An 18,880-nucleotide genomic window follows, 5' to 3' on the forward strand; every position below is an offset into this window, starting at 1 on the left:
TGTGAAATATTTGATTGAATAATTAAGCGTCAAAGTTCCTGACCAAAAAAATAACTAGTGTCAAAGTTGTCAAAGTTCCACATGTTATTTTGTCACTAATACATGCACAAAAAACCTAATTATCTAGGACTTTTTTTAAATCGTCAAACCAAAATATCTTTCTAAACGAAACTCGTGTCGTTCGAAATCCATAAAATTCAATGAATGAACTCGAATTATCAAATATTTATCCTCTTTCTTAGATATTATATATAACATAATTTTCTAGTTGATCCTATTCCTATAGATAAAAGTGAATTTCCAATAAGATATTTAAAAAAACAAGGTGAGATATACCAAAAATCGGTGGTTTATGATGCAGAGAGAGGTGATTGAACATTGATGAGATATGGTGTTTGTGGTTGAAACAGGGAAGCACAACACTCCAAAAAATAAATGCCCTGTCCCTAAACAAACACGAGGTTAGACTATTCCAATTATCAAACAAAAAAACTTAAGTGAAGTCGACTGCACCTGAGTTTCTATCAAATAAAAAATAACACTCGAACCGATCAAAGACTAAGCGATAACAAATCAAAATTTTATTTAAGAATTTATCGTAGGTCAATAAATTATTACATAAAGTAAAATTTAAATTTTTAATATTTATTCGGACTACAAACCACTTTTTTATTTTTAATATTGGATTAACAATGGTATTTTTTTAAATTGTGATTTACTGTGGTATTTTTTTAAACTGTGGGATGATTTAATGTATGGAGTACAAATCGAACCGTCCGATTTTTAAAAGATATAGAAATCGGACCGTCTAATTTTTAGATACACAAATTGGACCGTTCGATTTCTGTACTCGGACTGTTCGATTTGTGTTGAAACCGATTTGTGTATTTTAAATTTTTTTAATTTTTTTCAAACCGATTTATGTACTCCAAACTTTTAAAATTTTTTAAACACAAATTGGACCCTTCAATTTATATACTTCTCATAATTTTAAAAAACATAAAAAATTATCACATTAAGATATAACACTCATTCTACTTTCATATCCAAATTTTTTAGCCACGACCAACCCAACTCGATCAAAACAACGCTGAATTGTAGAATGGAGAGTGGGTATCGCAATAGCAACAGCAACAGCATCGCATGCAGCCGCTTTTTTTATTTATTCATATAAATATAAATATAAAATACATTTTTTTTCCTCTATCCAACAACTAAAACGCTTTTTTCTCTCTCACTCTTTTTTCTTTCTCTCTCTAGAAGCAAGGTCCTCTCCACCACCACCACTACCACTACCACCGCCACCTCCTCGAATCCCTTCTGCTTAAGTAGAGAGAGAAAGAAAGTTTTCGCTTAATGGATTCGTTTTCTCTTCCACAATTCAAAGCATCTCTCCTATTGGTATTTCTTATTCCATTTCCCTTTCAATCTCTCTCATCCTTTTTTTTTCTTAAATAAAAAATTATTTTGGGCATCTTCTTATTTTCCCGTAAATTTGTAATCTTTTCTTGTTGTTTGTTATTTTATTTACATATAGCGACTCATGAGTCATGATGCAGATTTTGTGGAATTTTGTGTTGCGCAGATTCGGTAATATTTTTGCGGTAATGCAGTGGTATGAGTGATTCTTTCTTGGTGCATAGCTATGGCTGCTGATTCGTCTATTGAGGGTAACTCCTTTGCTGAATTTGCTTGTTTTGGCTCTAAATTCATCTGTTTCAGCTAATTTTCACGGTTGCCACTGTTGTTTTGTTCCGTTGGAAAATGGTGTGGCTGAATTAGTGAATTCTATGGAGGATTTGTTTGGCCTGGTGATTAATCTTCTAAGATAACTTAACGATCCCACCTCTTGATTAATCTGTTTGGCGTTTTGCATTGTGACGTTTTTTTTTTCTTTTAATATATATTTTATTTTTTCTGGTTGTTGAATTATGTTGTTGTGATCTCTTCATGCCTGGTCTCTCTGAATTTAGTTATCAACTTTGAATTTTTTATACATACTAAATTTAAAATTTATTTAAATTTTCATAAGAGGCGTTTCTTCTTTTTTTTTTTTCTTTTTTTCTCTCTTATTTTATTATTTTTTTATTATTAGAAAGTAGTAATCAGCTCTTGAATTTCTTTTCTTCTATTTTCGTAAAATTTTATTTTTCATAACGATTGTTTCTCTGTTTATTTATTTATTTTTTTAATGATGATTTTGGCTTTTGGGTTAAAAGACTTTACTGTAGCATTTGATTGCTGAGCTGTTACCCTGCATTTTGGGCCATACAGTTCATAGACAGAGCGGTGCAAAATATTATATTGATGCATTATGAGGGGACATAGGGAAATATGCTTTTGTTTTTGTGAAATCGAGTTACTTATATGTTATATCAGGTGCGATGTGCCAGCTACTACTAAATTAACCGATCTATGTGTTCTCTTTAAGAGATCATGGAGTCACCTATAAAAGTCAAAGCAAGTTAAGTCCAATTGCCCAATTGGCTGACCTAATCACTCTATTATTAGGGTTCTCTTTCCCAATATTTAAGTAATTGGAACGTCCTTGTGATGAGTACTCTAGTTTTATTTCGGTTGCTTGCTTTTGGGTATAATTTTAATTTGGCGATATTTTATACTATTAACAGAATTTGGCCCTTAACATGTGCAGAAAAGGTACTAACTTCATTATAGTTGCATGAAAAAGGATCAACTATTCTGGTTGCTGTCCCCTAAAATTTTCATTTTCTCGATGACAATGTGTTGCATGAATACAAGTTACTGCCTTATCTTTCTTACATGTTGAGTTTTAAAGTGAAAAAATATCGCATCGTTTCGTAACTTAGTGACTTGTTCTCACTTTCCTTGATTCTAGGCCTGGTGCTTGATCCTTCTAAATGCAGTAAGTTGACAATGGAGGAAAAAAGAGAACTTGTATATGAATTGTCCAAGTGGTCTCATGGTGCATCTGAGATGCTACAGTCATGGAGCCGTCAAGAAATTTTGCAAATCTTGTGTGCGGAGATGGGGAAAGAAAGGAAGTATACTGGGTTGACAAAGTTGAAAATTATAGAGAACCTTCTAAAAATTGTTTCTGAAAAGAAATCTGCGGGGCATGAAACTGCCACAGACTCTGAACCACAGCAATCTTCTCCTGCAAATGGTCAGAAACCTGCCAAAAGGCAGAGAAAAACTGAGAATCCATCTCGATTGCTGGTGCCTGCAAGCAATGTTCCAGTTAATAATGGTGGTGATGTGGGTAGTGTCACATGCTGCAAAAACTCAGCTTGCAAAGCTGCGCTGAATCTAGCAGATAAATTTTGCAAACGGTGTTCGTGCTGCATTTGTCATCAATATGATGACAACAAGGATCCTAGCCTATGGTTAATATGCAGCTCTGAATCACCTTTTCCTGCCGTTTCTTGTGGCTTGTCATGCCACCTTGAGTGTGCTTTAAAGCACGTTGCTTCTGGAATTGGAAAAGATAGTGAACGTCCCAAGCTTGATGGAAGCTTCTATTGTGTCTCGTGTGGGAAAATAAATGATTTACTCGGGTAATTATACTGATTTATATACTAATATCTTCTTAAGTATCTTAGGTAACAAACTGTTTCAATTTTGTGCATCATCACCCCTCCTGTTCATACTGTGTCTCGGGCGGAGATGAGTCTCCTTGATTGAAATATCTTCTAGACCATGTTGTGCGTTGATTTTTTTAACCATTGATTTGCAATTGTGGGACCCGTGCTAATGGTCCACCTTGGAGGATGAAATGAATCATAGTGCAAGTAGAAGTACTCCCCCCCCCCCCCCCCCACTTTCCCGTTTATCTTGCTGATTTTAAAAGGTTTTTAGAATATGAATATAGAATCTAGAACCCTGGCATTTTGTTTGTAATTTTCTTTAACATGAATTGAATGCCATTTGTCGATGAGTCTTGGTATGATCTGTTTTGAGTGTGAGAGAGAAAAAATTGAGAAATTGTTGAATGTTCTCTTCTGACCAGTGAATTATACTCAACATTATGAAGTAGTTATTATAAATTCAATGCAACAGATGGTAAATTTGTTCGTTTATTATATGTAGTATATGCTGTGTTCCTTGAAGAATTAAATTTTGAAAATCTGTAGGGTAAGGTCAATCTCATCTGGTGTTGTTTCTTAAATTTAGGTGCATGAGAAAACAACTGACAGTGGCAAAGGATACCAGACGTGTGGACATACTTTGTTACCGTGTCTCCTTATGCCAAAGACTTCTTCAAGGGACTGAAATGTATCAAAAGATTTATGAAATTGTTGATGAAGCAGTGAAGAAACTTGAACCTGACGTGGGTCCATTGACCAGCTCACCAGCAAAGATTGGTAGGGGGATTGTGAATAGGCTTTCATCTGGACCAGGGGTTCAGAAACTCTGTGGATCTGCTCTGGAATCTCTTGATTCACTGCTTTCAAAAAGGATCTCGCCTATATCACCTAATCTAACTAATCAAGTTGATCAATCAACACCTATCGGTAAATAACATGTCTAATTTTACCCTTCAGTAATTCTGTTACCTCCACCAATTAGCCAAAATTATGTTTAGATGAACATTACTATGGTATTTTTATGCATAGTAAAGGTGTCCGCAGATTGTTATTGAATTTTACTTGACACTTCCAGATGCAAAAATGCTTGCTCCAAGCATGGTGAGGTTTGAAGACATCACTGCAACATCCCTTGCTATTATTTTGGGATATGAAAATCATGGAGAAAATATTTCTGGTTTCACCTTGTGGCATCGCAAAGCTGATGATGAGGACTACGCAGTGGACCCTACTTGCACTTTGCTTCTTCCAAATAGAAGGTTCAGTGTCAGAGATCTTATTCCTGCTACAGAATACACTTTCAAAGTTGTTTCTAATGACTCGAGGGAGTCGGGCATGTGTGAAGTTCATATCTCAACAGAGCACGGTGATGATGAAGCCCCTAATTGCTCGGCAACGGAAAGAAGCCAGAGCCCAGTAACCAACTGCAGCAGCCTTTCCAATCCATCTTCAGTGGAAGATGAAACTAATAACAGCAATCCATATAGTGACCAGACTGATAATCGGTCAGAAAATTATCATAATTATTGCAAGGATTCTGATCAAGTTGCTACTGGAAATTTATCAAATGGTACTATTATCTGTTCCAATATAGGTGGAGCAGGACTTCCCACAGATGCAGATTCCTTGTTGGACAAGCAGCATTCTGCAGGAATGGCTGGCCCCATTCCAGGTTCTGATGTACTAAAGCTTGAAAACAATCATTCACCAGAGGAACAAGTCACTGAGGACATGAGCGTTGATGACGGGTTGAATTCGCCGGTGTTAACTGGCAGAGAATGTGTGCCATTAGTAGCTAGCTCAGAAGGAGGCTTACCTAATACCCCATGCAAGTTGGAAATACTCAAGGATGGGCCAGGAAGAAATGGGAGATCTAAATCTGGTGGAAAAGATCAAGAAAATGGATCCGGGAAGAGGGAAGGGGCTCGGGACGGGAGCACGTCAAAGAAGAGAAGCGGGGAAAGGCCAGATGAGGGCTGCACAGCAAACGGGTTTTCAGATCACAATTTTGAGTATTACGTGAAGGTGATTAGATGGTTAGAGTGTGAAGGGCACATAGAGAAGAATTTCAGGCAGAAGTTTCTGACTTGGTATAGCTTAAGAGCAAGCCCACAAGAAATGAGGATTGTGAAAATATACATAGACACATTTCTTGAAGATCCAGCATCTCTTGCTGAGCAACTTGTGGACACTTTCACAGAATGCATATCCAGCAAGAGAACTTCAGTGGTGCCGGCAGGATTCTGCATGAAGCTTTGGCATTGATCTGCCCTTTCCAGGGTTGTGATTGATGCTGTAATTCTTTAGAAGATTTCTGATATTCATCCATTTAGACAGTAATCGAATATATTTATTCAGCAGCATTGTCATTCACATGATGATGTGCGAATTTTAGATTTACTTTAATTATACAGTTTCAAATTGATAATTTTTTTCAATTTGGGAACTCGATCAATCAATATAATTGCCTCTGGGAAATGGAATGACAATAGACTTCTGCTTGTTACAAGGATCAGTATTTTTTTGGCTCTTCAGTAGATCAATTCATTGTACAAAAAGATTTTTCTTTTTTAAATATATTGAAAGCATGTTTGGTGTTAAATATTCTTTTAGTAATTTCTTGTGCAACCTTTGCAGGAATGCTTGATGGTTTTCCAAGATATTCATTCATGTTAAGAGGTTTTGAAAGCATGTGGGTATGTATTTCTGAAGTCTGAAGGCATCTCATATAGTAAAATTGATGAAAGACAATGTCACAGTTCTTTCATTTAGCATTAGCAAACGGTGCATTCTTTTCATTGCCAATAAGTTCCAAAATGCCAGAGATTTCAGATGTAACTGCATGAACACCTAGCACTTTGCAGTACTTGTAAATAAGGTTTCCAGACACATCCACAATAATGTCACATCCATCCAAACTTGTTTGTTAGCGCACCAACAAAAAAGCCAACAGTAAAAAAAGTTGGACGAATCATTCCTTCTAATTTATTTATTAATTAATATTAAAATAAAACTATACTGTCTTACAACTTGCATTGCTAGAATAGCATAGCAGAAACTCTAATAAATAATTATAATTACTTTAAAAACATGATGCTAACAATAATGTAGTTTTACATTTTTACTATTGAGTGTCGATGAGATCAAGGCTTTGTAGCTTTATATGCAACTCTCCACTTTCAAGTGCCCACAGTTTACTAAATACTATCATCTTTCAGCATCTCCCTTCATTCCATTATATTATTCTTTTCTTCACAACTTCATCAGTGCCTCCTTCAAGATCAGATCAACCTTCAGTTTGAGAAACATGTATGCTGGAAGTTTTGCAGCTCCGGTTTCTGGGGCTGGCTATGTTGGTTTAAAGGCCAATTCTTCAAATCTTTATACTACTACTACTACTAACATTGAATGGTGCAAGAAAAAGAACATAGTCTCCAATGGCTCCAAAACTCACTGCATGAAGGTGAGAAGAATTCATATATATTTATATGTATGATTTCTATAATATATTATATATAATTTGCTCCCTTCTTGTTTTTTAATTAAGAACAGACATGGAATCCAATCAATAATAGGAAGTTTGAGACACTGTCATACCTGCCTCCACTTTCAGATGAGTCCATTGGAAAGGAGATTGACTACATGCTGAAGAAAGGATGGACTCCTTGCCTTGAATTTGATGAGGTAATTAGTGTTTGTAATACAAGTTGTCAAGAATAATAATGCATTTGCATATATGCATGTAATAATTTGTAGGGAACTTGGATCAGGTAGGGTATATTAGAAGAGAGAACAGCAGAATGCCAGGGTACTATGATGGAAGATATTGGACACTGTGGAAGCTACCATTTTTTGGTTGCACTGATTCATCACAAGTAATGAATGAGATCAAAGAGTGCAAAGAGCAATACCCAAATGCTTATATAAGATGTTTGGCTTTTGATGATCATCGCCACATGCAAGCCATGGCTTTTCTCATCCACAAACCTCCTTCCACTTAATTAAGACCCTTCAATCTTCTGCAGCACTTACTGTTCATGTTTCCTCGTTTTCATCTTTTTTTTATTTGCTTTTGTTTTCTGTCATCTTTTATTTACTGTTTGGTCATGTGACTGCTTCATAAATAAGATTGATTATCGAGAGTTTTAGCGGTTTTGTTTAGCATAGGTGCAAATATGATTGAGCTTTTGCTCTTATTTTTAAACTCGGTCGGCCTCACCTGAAGCTGATACCTGAGAGTCGTTAGATGGTTTGACTGATTTGACTAAATTTTTATCTAACGTCTCTCAAATATCAACTTCACATGAAGTCAATTTCACTTGAGTTTTCACCATTTAAAAAACAAACACAACCCAAAACAGCTCTGACAATTATCTTGAAAGACAACGAGACCCTTGACAAAAAAAAAAAACCCAACCTGGCCCCTGAAAATTACTTCGAAAGGATAACGAGGCTTCTGTGCCAAAAAAAATCAATGTTATTTTTTTGGCACAGGAGCTAATCAATCCAAAAGAAAAGATCAGAGGCTAGATTAGGTGTTTTTTTAATTGGGAGTTTCGTTGTCCTTTCGAGATAATTGTCAGGGCCGGATGAGTATTCACTCCTTAAACTTTTGTGCATAACTGATCTGGCCTATGGATTGATGCTGCGCGGAATCCAGGTACAAGTACTATAGGATAATATAAAAATGTTTGTGGCAAAAACCAAACCAGCCCATGGATTATGACATGAATCCCTTGTTTTCAAGGCAATGCATATGCACATGATTGGAGAACAAATTCAATTTTCATTATTTTGTATTAGCAATTGGAGTAAGTGGGTTTGGACTTATATCCTACGAAGTCAAACGTGGATCGTTGTGGCCTATGCAAGTTGGCAATAGTTATGTGTAAAAGTAGTACCATTGAACAACTAATTTAACCCGCCAAAATACAAAAGCGGGTTTAGTGCACGTACAACCGGATAACAATATATTTTGGTGTAAAGTGTAATGACTAATGAGTAATGACCGAACTGAGTATGACAATATCATTATGACTTAAGAATTTTTCATTAGAATTAGGTTGCACGTGGATTGGATAATCTCTATATATTTGCGGTAATTATCCGTATTTAATCCGAATTTTATGAATATTATCTGATCCGCACTATGGTAGGATCGGATTGCGGATTTGGTAGTCTGCGGATCCGTTTCGCATATCCGCACGTCTCATAAATAGCATAGTTTAAGAAAGTAAACCCTAATGTAATATGAATTTTAGTGTGTTGTTTTATAAATTTTATGATCTTCTTTTTAATTTTTTATGTTGTACTTTAACTTAGAATAATTAAACTTAGATCTTGTGTTATTATTTTTCTTTTGTTATTCAATAAAACTTTTATTGATAATATTTTAGGAGTAAATAGGTTTAAACAAGTGAAAAAATAGATTTTCTAGAGTCAAAACGGGCCTTAAAACAATTTTTTTTTAATTATGTAGATATATCCAATATCCAATTCGATCCGAACCGATCCGCAAGTATACGGATCGAATCGGATCCAACTTAAAAAAATGCAGATATCGTATCCGATTCAATCCGATGAGCACAGTGCGGATTGGATAAAATTATAGACTATATCCGATCCGATCTAATCTGTGTGCAGCCCTAATTGAAATATAAAATTGTGAAGATTCACATACAATTGTCTTCATATAAAGTTGATAGTTGAAAATAAAAAATCGTTAGATGATTTGTCATATTTTATTAAATAATTATCTAACAATTTTCGAATACTTCACATAAAGATAACTAAATTTTCACTATATAAAATACTTGACATGTGCGTTCTATAATGAATCATTGTTAATTATATATGTGACGGGAAGATTTTGCTCCTTTATTTATTTATTTTTAATAATATTAATGTTAATTTTTTTTATATTTCTTATATAGAAGATCAAGAGAAGAGTGATTAACTGTGGAAGAGAAGAACTTTACTATTGAATCTTGTACGAATTATAAAGATTAAAGCATGAATGACTTAAAACGATCGTATAAACTTTTGATAGACAGAACTAGATATCAACATTTTCATCCATTGAAAAATTTCGGGTTGACTTTGATGTTTGATGATAAGTGAGAATAAGGATAACTAATGGTGCGTTTGATTTGCATTTTCATTGTGTTTTGAATTTTGTGAAGGAAACAGTAAAAATAGTGAAAACAATAAAATCCTGTTTTCTATTTTCACTCTATATTTTTACTTTTTTTTAAATAAAATCCAAAAATACTAAAAATAAAAACAAAAAATAAAAATACAAACCAAAAGCACCCTAAATTTTCAAGATTTTGTGAGCAAGACCAACTAAACTTTGGAAATAAAGGAGGCACATATTGTCACATAGCATGTATTTCTTTATCCCTATTTCCTCTTCTTTCTCACAGGCGTAAACTTGTTTGTTTTCGGCCTAAAACTACCGCACTTTGGGATAATAATAATTTAGGTCAGAAAGCATATGAACTTCCATGGCCATGATGTCCAATCCAGAATCACTCGACTTCACAATCAAAGCACCTGCATTGCATGCGGTTATCCACAAGAAATTGGTTGAGTGCCACTACTTCACAATTAGGTACTACAACTAAAACATACCCAACAGCAATTAAATTGGACATCGAGCTAGCACAAGTAAATGAACACCGTTACAGACTTACAGCACGGATAAGTGAACCTTCACCAAAACCATAAACCATCTGCAAAAAATAAAAAAAATAAGAATCCAATGATAGCATCTGCTTAAGCAAAAGCAGTAGCAAGACAGATAACTTCTTTCTTTGTAATGGCTGAGAAAGAAATATAACTACAGCCAACATCGGTCTAATAGAGAAATATTACCGATATCAAGATGTTTCAAACTTAGGAACATGAATCATACAAAGAAGAAATGTAATGGAAAATTTTGCCTCAAGAGAGAAAAAGAAAAAACACATACTCAATGCATTGATGTGTAATAGTCTTTCCAAACAGGGATCACTAATTAACTATTATTCATATTGCCAATCATATTTCTTAGTTAGATTGACAATCTCCAATATAAATCTTTAATTCTTTATAAACGAAATACCTCTAAAAATAAGGGTTAATAGTCAAATTAGTCCCTAAAAAATAAGACATATTTCAAATTCATCCCTGAAAAATTTTTTCACTTAAATTGGTCCTTCAAAAATTGCAAATTAATCATATTTGTCCCACAGTCACTCCATTAACAACTTTCTTCAAAAATTGATGTTGTAAAACGTTCATTGATAACATATATAATACCTTATAATCTAATATGCCTAATTGGATATTGACTAAATATGTTTATGAAAATTTATTAATTTGGTCATTTTCCCTAATTACAAAGATCATATTTCTAATATGACCTAGTGACTAAATTGATAGATTTTTGTAAACATATTTAGTCGTCGTCTAATTGAACATGTTATGTGTCATATATACTATTAGTTAACATTTCACATCATCAATCGTTGACAAAAATTGTGAGTGGAGTAACTGAAGGACAGATATGATTAATTCGTAATCTTTGAAGGACCAATTTGATTGAAAAAATCTTTCAGGGATGAATTTGAAAAAATGCCTTATCTTTTAGGGACTAATTTGACTATTAATCCCTAAAAATAAAGTTATTCTAAAGAGTCTTGAATAACGAATACTTCACATACACAAAGTTCTACACTCCCCAAATCCTACCAACATTATTCTAGATCAATAGCCCCCCACACACTGCATGTCCAAGTCCAATCCAAGGTACACAAGGATACTACCCCCGCCTATTGGAATTATCATGAAATTGAAACTGCCCTTTGGGGAATGACAGTTACCCTTAGTCACCGTTATTCTAGCAGAGGAAAAACAATAAATGAAGGAACACATAAACAAAGTGATTGAGAAGAAATAAAGAGGGAGGAGGAAGAAGAACAAAAAGCCCCATCCTTAATCAATCTAAGTGCAACAAAACAAGTAGTTCAATTATCCCTTAGTCACAACACTAGCATCAAAAGAAAGCCAATCACAACCAAATTGAACCAATGCTCACTAACTCAAATTGCTTTGCAAATGCCATTCTATAATATATGAAAAGATTAGCAGAATTCACGTTTCACCATCTGATTTTGATTTTGGAACGGAAGAAAGCTCATTCCTTGAGCAAAAACAGCACTCACAATGATAAGAAAACATACAACGAATCCAATCAACTACTGAGCTGAGTTAAATACTCCAAACCTAATCCGAAGCATCAAATTCGACATAAACAGTAATCCATCCCAATTCGCGAGAAATTGAATAGAGTAAAGTAACATGTACAAACCTCAAAGAAACCCTAGGGGCAATCTATCGATTCCTCTCAGCAGGCAATGGGCGATTGAAGCCACCACGGCGGTTCATGTACTGCCTCGGCTGGCGCTTGGTGACGGCTCTGACGCCGCTGACGTCAGCACCGGGCACAGGCTTTCCCTTGGTGGAATCGAATCCTGTGGGAATCCCAAGCATCTTCATCATTTCCATCTCGTCTTCGTTGGTCTCAGCTGCTTCTCCTTCAACTCCAGCACCATTCTCCTTCTGCTTCTGCTGCTGCTCCTTCACGATCCCGTCCACGAAGTCAGAAACCGCCTTCTTCGCGTCCTCGGGGGAGTCTCTCCGGTGCCGCTTTCTTGGAGGGTCCGGGGAAGGGGTCCGGTGGTGGCGACGCCGCCGGTGAGAGCGGTCCGCTGGAGAGCGGGAACGGGACGGAGAGCGGTACCGGTCAGGCGAGCGAGTGCGAGAGCGAGTGTGGCGGGAGCGGGCAGCACGGTCAGGTGACCGCGAACGGGATCTCTTGCTCCGAACTCGATCCCGTTCTCGGTCACGTTCACGGTCACGGTCACGGTCACGGTCATCCTTGTCTCGCCTTCGTTCCCTTTCCCGGTCTCGATTACGGTCACGGTCACGGTCTCGGTCAGCCATGATACTCGGGAAGCAGTGGCTGGCTGGCTGCTACTACAACCACAGCTGCATTTTTTCAAAAGGCAAGTTTGGGCCAAAAGTTGGGCTGACTAGCAATACGGCCCATATTGTTATTGGGCTGATTCATTTATCAGCCCAGCCCAATAGTTGAAAAGTTAGAATGTCCCTACCCTACTAGAGTGAGCAGTAGATAGAAAAGTTGGTTGAATATAAATAGAGGTAACAGTATGACATGCACCATTGTCGTTGTCATAATTCATTAATAACTACGCACATGCAAACGCACTGTAAATAGGGTTGCATGAGCCATGCAAGTCAATGAATTAAAGTTCGTTATGTAATGATGATCATCATGATGCTGCACTCATCAAGTGGTTCCAACACCATTTACTTTATCTTTTCATACTTTTTTTTTTTTTAAATTTCTAGAGAGGATGAGATTGTACTACATCTAAAATTGACTAGGAAGTACAAGCGACACTATTTTTACTTTTTACAAAAATATTTATATTTTTTGAGGGACCATACTACTGGAAAGTACAAGCAAAACAGACCTTCAATTAATATATGGTTTCTATATATATAATCATGTTTATTGAATTTTTAGAAAACTATACGATTGGAGACATAAGAGTAGTGAATTCAAAGTGGATTAGTCCGATTTAAATAGAGTAAAATAAAATTAGTCCATATATAGATTGAATTAAAGGCCACAGAGTTAGGCTGAACGGTGCCTAAGTTGATGTGTTAGGTAGTAATTGGGTTGAGCCCTCAACTCATTACTCACCTATAAACATTGAATTGACCATTATTGCCTCAAAAAATATAATATTCTCTTGTGTAAAATGTGCAATACATACTCGTACTTAAAATCATTGGTAAGAAATTAAAAACCGTATTGATACGAAAATGAATAATCACATCTGGATGGTAGTAGCTAGGTATAGTGCAGCTCGCATTAATTCCATGTCCATTTATTCGTATTGTTTCCCCAAAAATCGAAGTAAGGAGAGCGTGATTGATTAGTTGTTATCCAAATTTGGGTACTCGTGAACATGAAGCAATTAATTAATAAGCAACATGGTATTAGCTCAGCTTTCTCTTTTGCTCTTTCAAATTTCATTCGCATCAATAACTAGGGGTGTTTAAATTTAAACCGATCTAAATTAAATCGTTTATTCAATTCGATTCAAACTGAAAATCGATCAAAATCGCACTAATTCGAATTTGATTGGATTCTATTTTTTGCAAACCGTTGGATTGGATCGGATTTCGGATCTACTTTTCATAACTGATCCAATCCAATCCAACCCGCATAATGTGCTATAATATTATTATTTTATTATTATATTTACAATTATACTTATAACATGTTCAATTTGTTATACATTTTTTTATTATTCATGTATTATTATTATTTAATAAATATTTTTTGTTTAAAATATTATTTATTTATTTATTTTAACTAACCTATAATTTTATTTTTATTGTTATGTTAACGTTAGCTTTTTAAGATATTGTTAAAACTTGTTATGTCATTGTTGATTATTTAAAATTTGATGTTGAGACTTGTTATATGTATTTAATTTTTTTATTATTTAAAAAACCGCAAATCCAAACCGATCCAAACTGCTTGTAATCGGATCGGATCGGATTTCTAAAAAAATTTCATCCAATCCAAACCGCACCGCACATAAATTAAGCATTCGGATCGGATTACTTTTTTTCTTAAGACCGAGCCAAACCACACCGCGAACACCCCTATAAATAACTAGTGTGTTTTAAAGTGAAAAGTCAATTTCATATAAAGTTGATAGTTGATAATCATTAAATAATTTAACAAATTTGACTAAATTATCATCTAATAGCTTTCAATTATTAATTTTATGTGAAGTTAACTGCATATGAGTTTTCACCGTATTTTAATGGCTAAGGTGACAACACAACAATGTTTACTCCTAATAAGTTGGCTAGAAAGTGACCTTGTCCCACCCCAACACTTATATATTTATATATAAATTATAAAACACTACTACTCAGTGGTCCTCTTATATATATACATACATAGTAATTCTATCACTTATTCGTATATTTTCTTTTTATGATGAGACTATATCTTTTTTAATGCTAAAGGATGAGGTTGCATGTATACTCAAAAAACGTACAAATATAATTTCGTGTATAAGCTATGGAAAACTCTTTCATGTATATGATCCAGAAGTGCCCTTGCTTTTAGCTCGTGACTCTATTTATTTCAAATTAATAAATATGACTGATACTGATATTATTTGAGATATGTAATTTATATTTATTATTCAAATAAAAAAGTTCATGAAATAATAAGTGACTCACAGCGTAGACTGAATTGTCAAAGCATGAATGGGTTCATCGATCCATCATGTGAAATTGTGAATTGAAAAAAAAAAAAAGAATAATTAAAACAACATAATACACCAGATAAATAATAATAATTCAATTAAATAAATGAGTAGTGCAATTATTTGATTATAATTTTATAAGTAATAGAAAAAACCCTAGATGATTTCCGAATTGTCAAAGCACGCATGAAGGGTTCATCTATTATTATTTCTGTTATTTTCGTCCTATATATATATTGATGAGGTTCATATATAGAATCATAGTTATATATGTAGATATAGAAAACAAAGAGTACGTTATGATCACATATATAAAGAATATAATTATTAATTAGCAATTCAATTATTTTTTTGAAGCAAGATTGACCAACTAACGTAGGATCCAAGACAAATAGGAAGGATAAATGCATGAAGACAAGTAATGTACCGTGAGAACTTTAGGCATTATGGTTGCGTTTATAGGGATACTGACACATAAAATTATGTTTGATAGATGAGATATGGATAGAGACATTATATTCAGGAAGGACATAAAAAAATTAACAAGAGACATTATTTATTTTTTATTTTTTTATTATTTTTGTTAATTTTTTATAATTATATTTTAGGATAAAGTATACTTTTTGTCTCTGAAATTTGGCAAAAGTTTCAAAAATATCCTTAAATTTTATTTTGTTTCAATTTTATTCCAAAAGTTTTCGATTTGCATCAAATATACCTTCAATGGCTGAATTTTTAAAAAATTTAAGACCAATATAACAATAATGCATGAAAATTATGCTTAATTTGCTTGTGTTGATGGTTGTTCTTATGAAATTGTTGTTGAATTGATCTTAATTTTTTTGAAAACTTAGCCGTCAGGGTATATTTGATGCAAATCGAAAACTTTTGAGACAAAATTGAAACAAAATAAAACTTAGAAGTATTTTTAAAAATTTTGTCAAATTTCAGGAACAAAAAGTATACTTTACCCTATATTTTATTTTTATTATATTTTTCTTCTCAAAATTTTTAAATAAAAAAATGAGAATAAATTGAATTTTCATAATTTGTTCTAGTTTATCACAAAATAAAATACAAAAATACAAAATTTTATGTCTCTGTTCTTTGTGTCTTGTTCTTAATGTCTTGTCTTGTCCTATTCTCAGAAACAAACACAGCTTATAAGATCTTTTGTGGTTCATGACAAACCCTTTTTTTCCTTTTTAAAAAAAAAAATAATAATGTTAAGTTGTTTAACCAAATCTTGTTCAATCATTTTAAGTTCTGTTTACTACTATTTTGTTTTAATTAATACCGCAAATGATTATAAAAGTTTGAAATATATAAATAAATTATATATATATAGGGATAAAAAACTGGACCAGTTATAACTAAGGAACAATCAATAATTACATTTGAAATGAAAGTGAGCTTATCCGGTGCTGTCTTTAGCTAGTGACACTTCTTGCATAATTCTTTAGCTAATTATTGGTGACGTGAGACTAATTTTTATTACTATATATGTAACACAAAACAATAATTTATGTGCATTTTTAGGAAAACTGTTTATTTATTTTTTTGTTATAATTAACTGCTTCATATATATTTCAAAGGGTTAGGTTTTTAATTATTCCTCCACTCTTCATATGCAGATGAATGATGAACCGATTTTTATTTCTTTCTTCTTGTTTATTTGGGGTACTTTTTCCAATTTAATAAAATTTTATCTTTCACTTTTATAAAGAGGGTTTGATAAATACCCAAATAAAAGAGGTGGATTGAGCTGCTTCAACTATATAGATTATAGCATTTGATTTGGTTTTGTGATTATTTGACTTGTTATGTATAAGCGCACTAAGTCCCACCTAATTCTGGACTGTGGCATATGGAATAGAACCCTCATAATCAATTTCAAGTACTAATCTTTTTTGTTTGTCTAACTAATTTATACAAATATTTTTACATTTTTTTTAATCTCTTATTGGACCATGAAATTTAGACTTTAGAGACGTATGGAGTCCAATAATCATTCATGCTCTTTATAAAAGTAAACATTTTTGTTATACCAAAGACCTAAAAGAAGTTTAACTAAAAAAAAAAAAAAAAGTAAAGTATCGTTTTTATCCCTAACGTTTGGGGTAAATCCTATTTGTGTCCCTAACGTTTAAATCATCCTATTTGTATCCCTAACGTTTGTAAAAGTGATTCAATGTTATCCTACCGTCAATTACACATCATAAGCGCTTTAGTTTGAGTTTTAAAAATCTCTTCTTGAAGTTAGAATACAAATGTCTGGGATAGAATCGATGATCTATTCCGAAAAATAGCTCATCAAATGTTGGAACTAATTCCTACAACATTTACATAATTCACTTTTCTAGGGACGTAATTGAATTTAAACACAAATAGTGGGTATAATATTAAAATCGACCACATCCAAGTGAGACCTAATTGAGAATGAATACATTCAAGTGAAAATAATTGAAAAATATAATCTAATTTGTTAGTATAATTGATAGTAGGATAACATTGAATCACTTTTATAAACGTTAAGGATACAAATAGGACGATTTAAACGTTAGGGACACAAATAGGACTTACCCCAAATGTTGGGGACAAAAACGATACTTTACTAAAAAAAATGATAAGAGAAGTTTAAAAAATATGAATAGAACGAAATAGGAAAAATGTTATGTGTATACTGAAATTAACCAACATGTATTAGATATAAATATATGTATTATTTAATTCATTTTTATTGAGTATTTTATATTTTAATATGTATTTTATATTAGTAGCTGATTTAGTAATTAATTTTTAATATATACGTAAAATTATTAAAAAAATAATATACGAAACAAATAATTATTTTTAAACTTATTATTTAAAAGATTAATTAAACACACGAATTTAATCTGATAATAGTACAAAAAATTTTATATTAATAGTATATCAAAATCGAACTCGTATTAAATAATGAAAACAACACAAATTTCTTAATTCTGACCTCCATTGTTTTATTTTTAAGTGTAATGTATTCATATAACTTGGACTCTTGGAGACTTGAACCCTTCTATAGCCATCCAAAGCTTACTTTGTAATTTATTATCATAAAATATGTAATTAAATAATATGGTCTCTAGTCTCCACACACAATAATAAGCTAATACTCAAGGAAATGATACAAGCCGAATTGATTTTAATCTTATTAAATTAGTTTAATGTAGACAAAACTTTATAATAATATACATATATACTAATATATACACACCAAAGTCCAAAAATTCAAAGAACTTAGTCTTCATCCGAAAAAATAAAAAGAAAAAGAGAAAGAAAAGTAATTGGCAACGCTTTCATTACACAATTTGAAAGTAATAGACGGTGCATTTTCATTGCATTTCGTTTTCCAATCATAAATACAAAGTAGTTTACCTGAACCATTACCTTAATTGGATCTGGCTAATAATGATAATAATAATAATAATACTATAACAGTGCCAACACTAGAGACTAGGGATGTACATGGCCCATTCCGATTCGAAGACTCGATCCGGCTCGAACACTTTAAGGGTTGATTTATTGTAATTTTATCGGGTTTAGGGTCGGGTAAGGGTCTAAAAAATAGACTCGGTCATTATTTCGGGTCGGATCCGGGTCATGTCTCGAGTCACCCGAATATGGTCCGGTGGCCCGGTCATCATATACAATTAATATTTTGTGTTATTAGTGATGGATGATGGCTATTCTTGTGTGAAATTTAAATATTGTAAACTTTAATATTTTGTGTTATTAGTCATTATAAGATTATAAGTTAATGTTTTATATTTAAAATGCATAAGACTTTAGACTAATGCATAATATTGTGTTATTTGTATTAATTTAAATATTTGGTATTATTAGACAATATTAGTATTGATTATGGTTATGTTTCAATTTTAGAGAATGGTTGGTTCTTGTTATATTTTT

The 18,880-nt window shown here is 33.1% G+C and overlaps 3 protein-coding genes across 5 annotated transcripts; 2 read left to right on the plus strand and 1 right to left on the minus strand.

Annotated features, from left to right (window-relative positions):
- Window positions 1-1,002: 1,002 nt before the first annotated feature.
- LOC112723565 (VIN3-like protein 2) lies at window positions 1,003-6,081 on the plus strand. Its single transcript, XM_025774976.3, has 5 exons — window positions 1,003-1,401; window positions 1,586-1,670; window positions 2,858-3,536; window positions 4,153-4,493; window positions 4,642-6,081. Exons 2-5 carry the CDS (start codon window positions 1,646-1,648, stop codon window positions 5,829-5,831), a joined length of 2,235 nt encoding a protein of 744 aa, XP_025630761.1. The 5' UTR covers window positions 1,003-1,401; window positions 1,586-1,645; the 3' UTR covers window positions 5,832-6,081.
- Window positions 6,082-6,195: 114 nt separating this feature from the next.
- On the plus strand, window positions 6,196-7,727 carry LOC112723566 (ribulose bisphosphate carboxylase small subunit, chloroplastic 1). 2 transcript variants are annotated; one of them, XM_072207775.1, is made up of 3 exons: window positions 6,196-7,029; window positions 7,119-7,250; window positions 7,341-7,593. In XM_072207775.1, exons 1-3 carry the CDS (start codon window positions 6,730-6,732, stop codon window positions 7,443-7,445), a joined length of 537 nt encoding a protein of 178 aa, XP_072063876.1. In that variant the 5' UTR covers window positions 6,196-6,729; the 3' UTR covers window positions 7,446-7,593. The 2 variants fall into 2 exon arrangements, with proteins under 2 accessions (XP_072063876.1, XP_025630764.1); XM_025774979.2 differs by having other exon boundaries at window positions 6,221-7,029; window positions 7,337-7,727.
- A 2,166-nt stretch (window positions 7,728-9,893) lies between these two features.
- LOC112723567 (uncharacterized) lies at window positions 9,894-12,739 on the minus strand. 2 transcript variants are annotated; one of them, XR_003163101.3, is made up of 3 exons: window positions 11,920-12,600; window positions 10,262-10,300; window positions 9,894-10,121 (listed from the first exon to the last, which is right to left on the minus strand). XR_003163101.3 is itself a non-coding variant. In XM_025774980.2 (2 exons), the coding sequence occupies exon 1, from the start codon at window positions 12,552-12,554 to the stop codon at window positions 11,943-11,945; it is 612 nt and encodes a 203-aa protein (XP_025630765.1). In that variant the 5' UTR covers window positions 12,555-12,739; the 3' UTR covers window positions 10,106-10,300; window positions 11,920-11,942. The 2 variants fall into 2 exon arrangements, 1 of the variants encoding a protein (XP_025630765.1); XM_025774980.2 differs by having other exon boundaries at window positions 10,106-10,300; window positions 11,920-12,739.
- Between the last annotated feature and the right edge of the window lie 6,141 nt (window positions 12,740-18,880).

Source organism: Arachis hypogaea, chromosome 11 (genome assembly GCF_003086295.3).
Source record: "Arachis hypogaea cultivar Tifrunner chromosome 11, arahy.Tifrunner.gnm2.J5K5, whole genome shotgun sequence".
Taxonomy (NCBI): domain Eukaryota; kingdom Viridiplantae; phylum Streptophyta; class Magnoliopsida; order Fabales; family Fabaceae; genus Arachis; species Arachis hypogaea.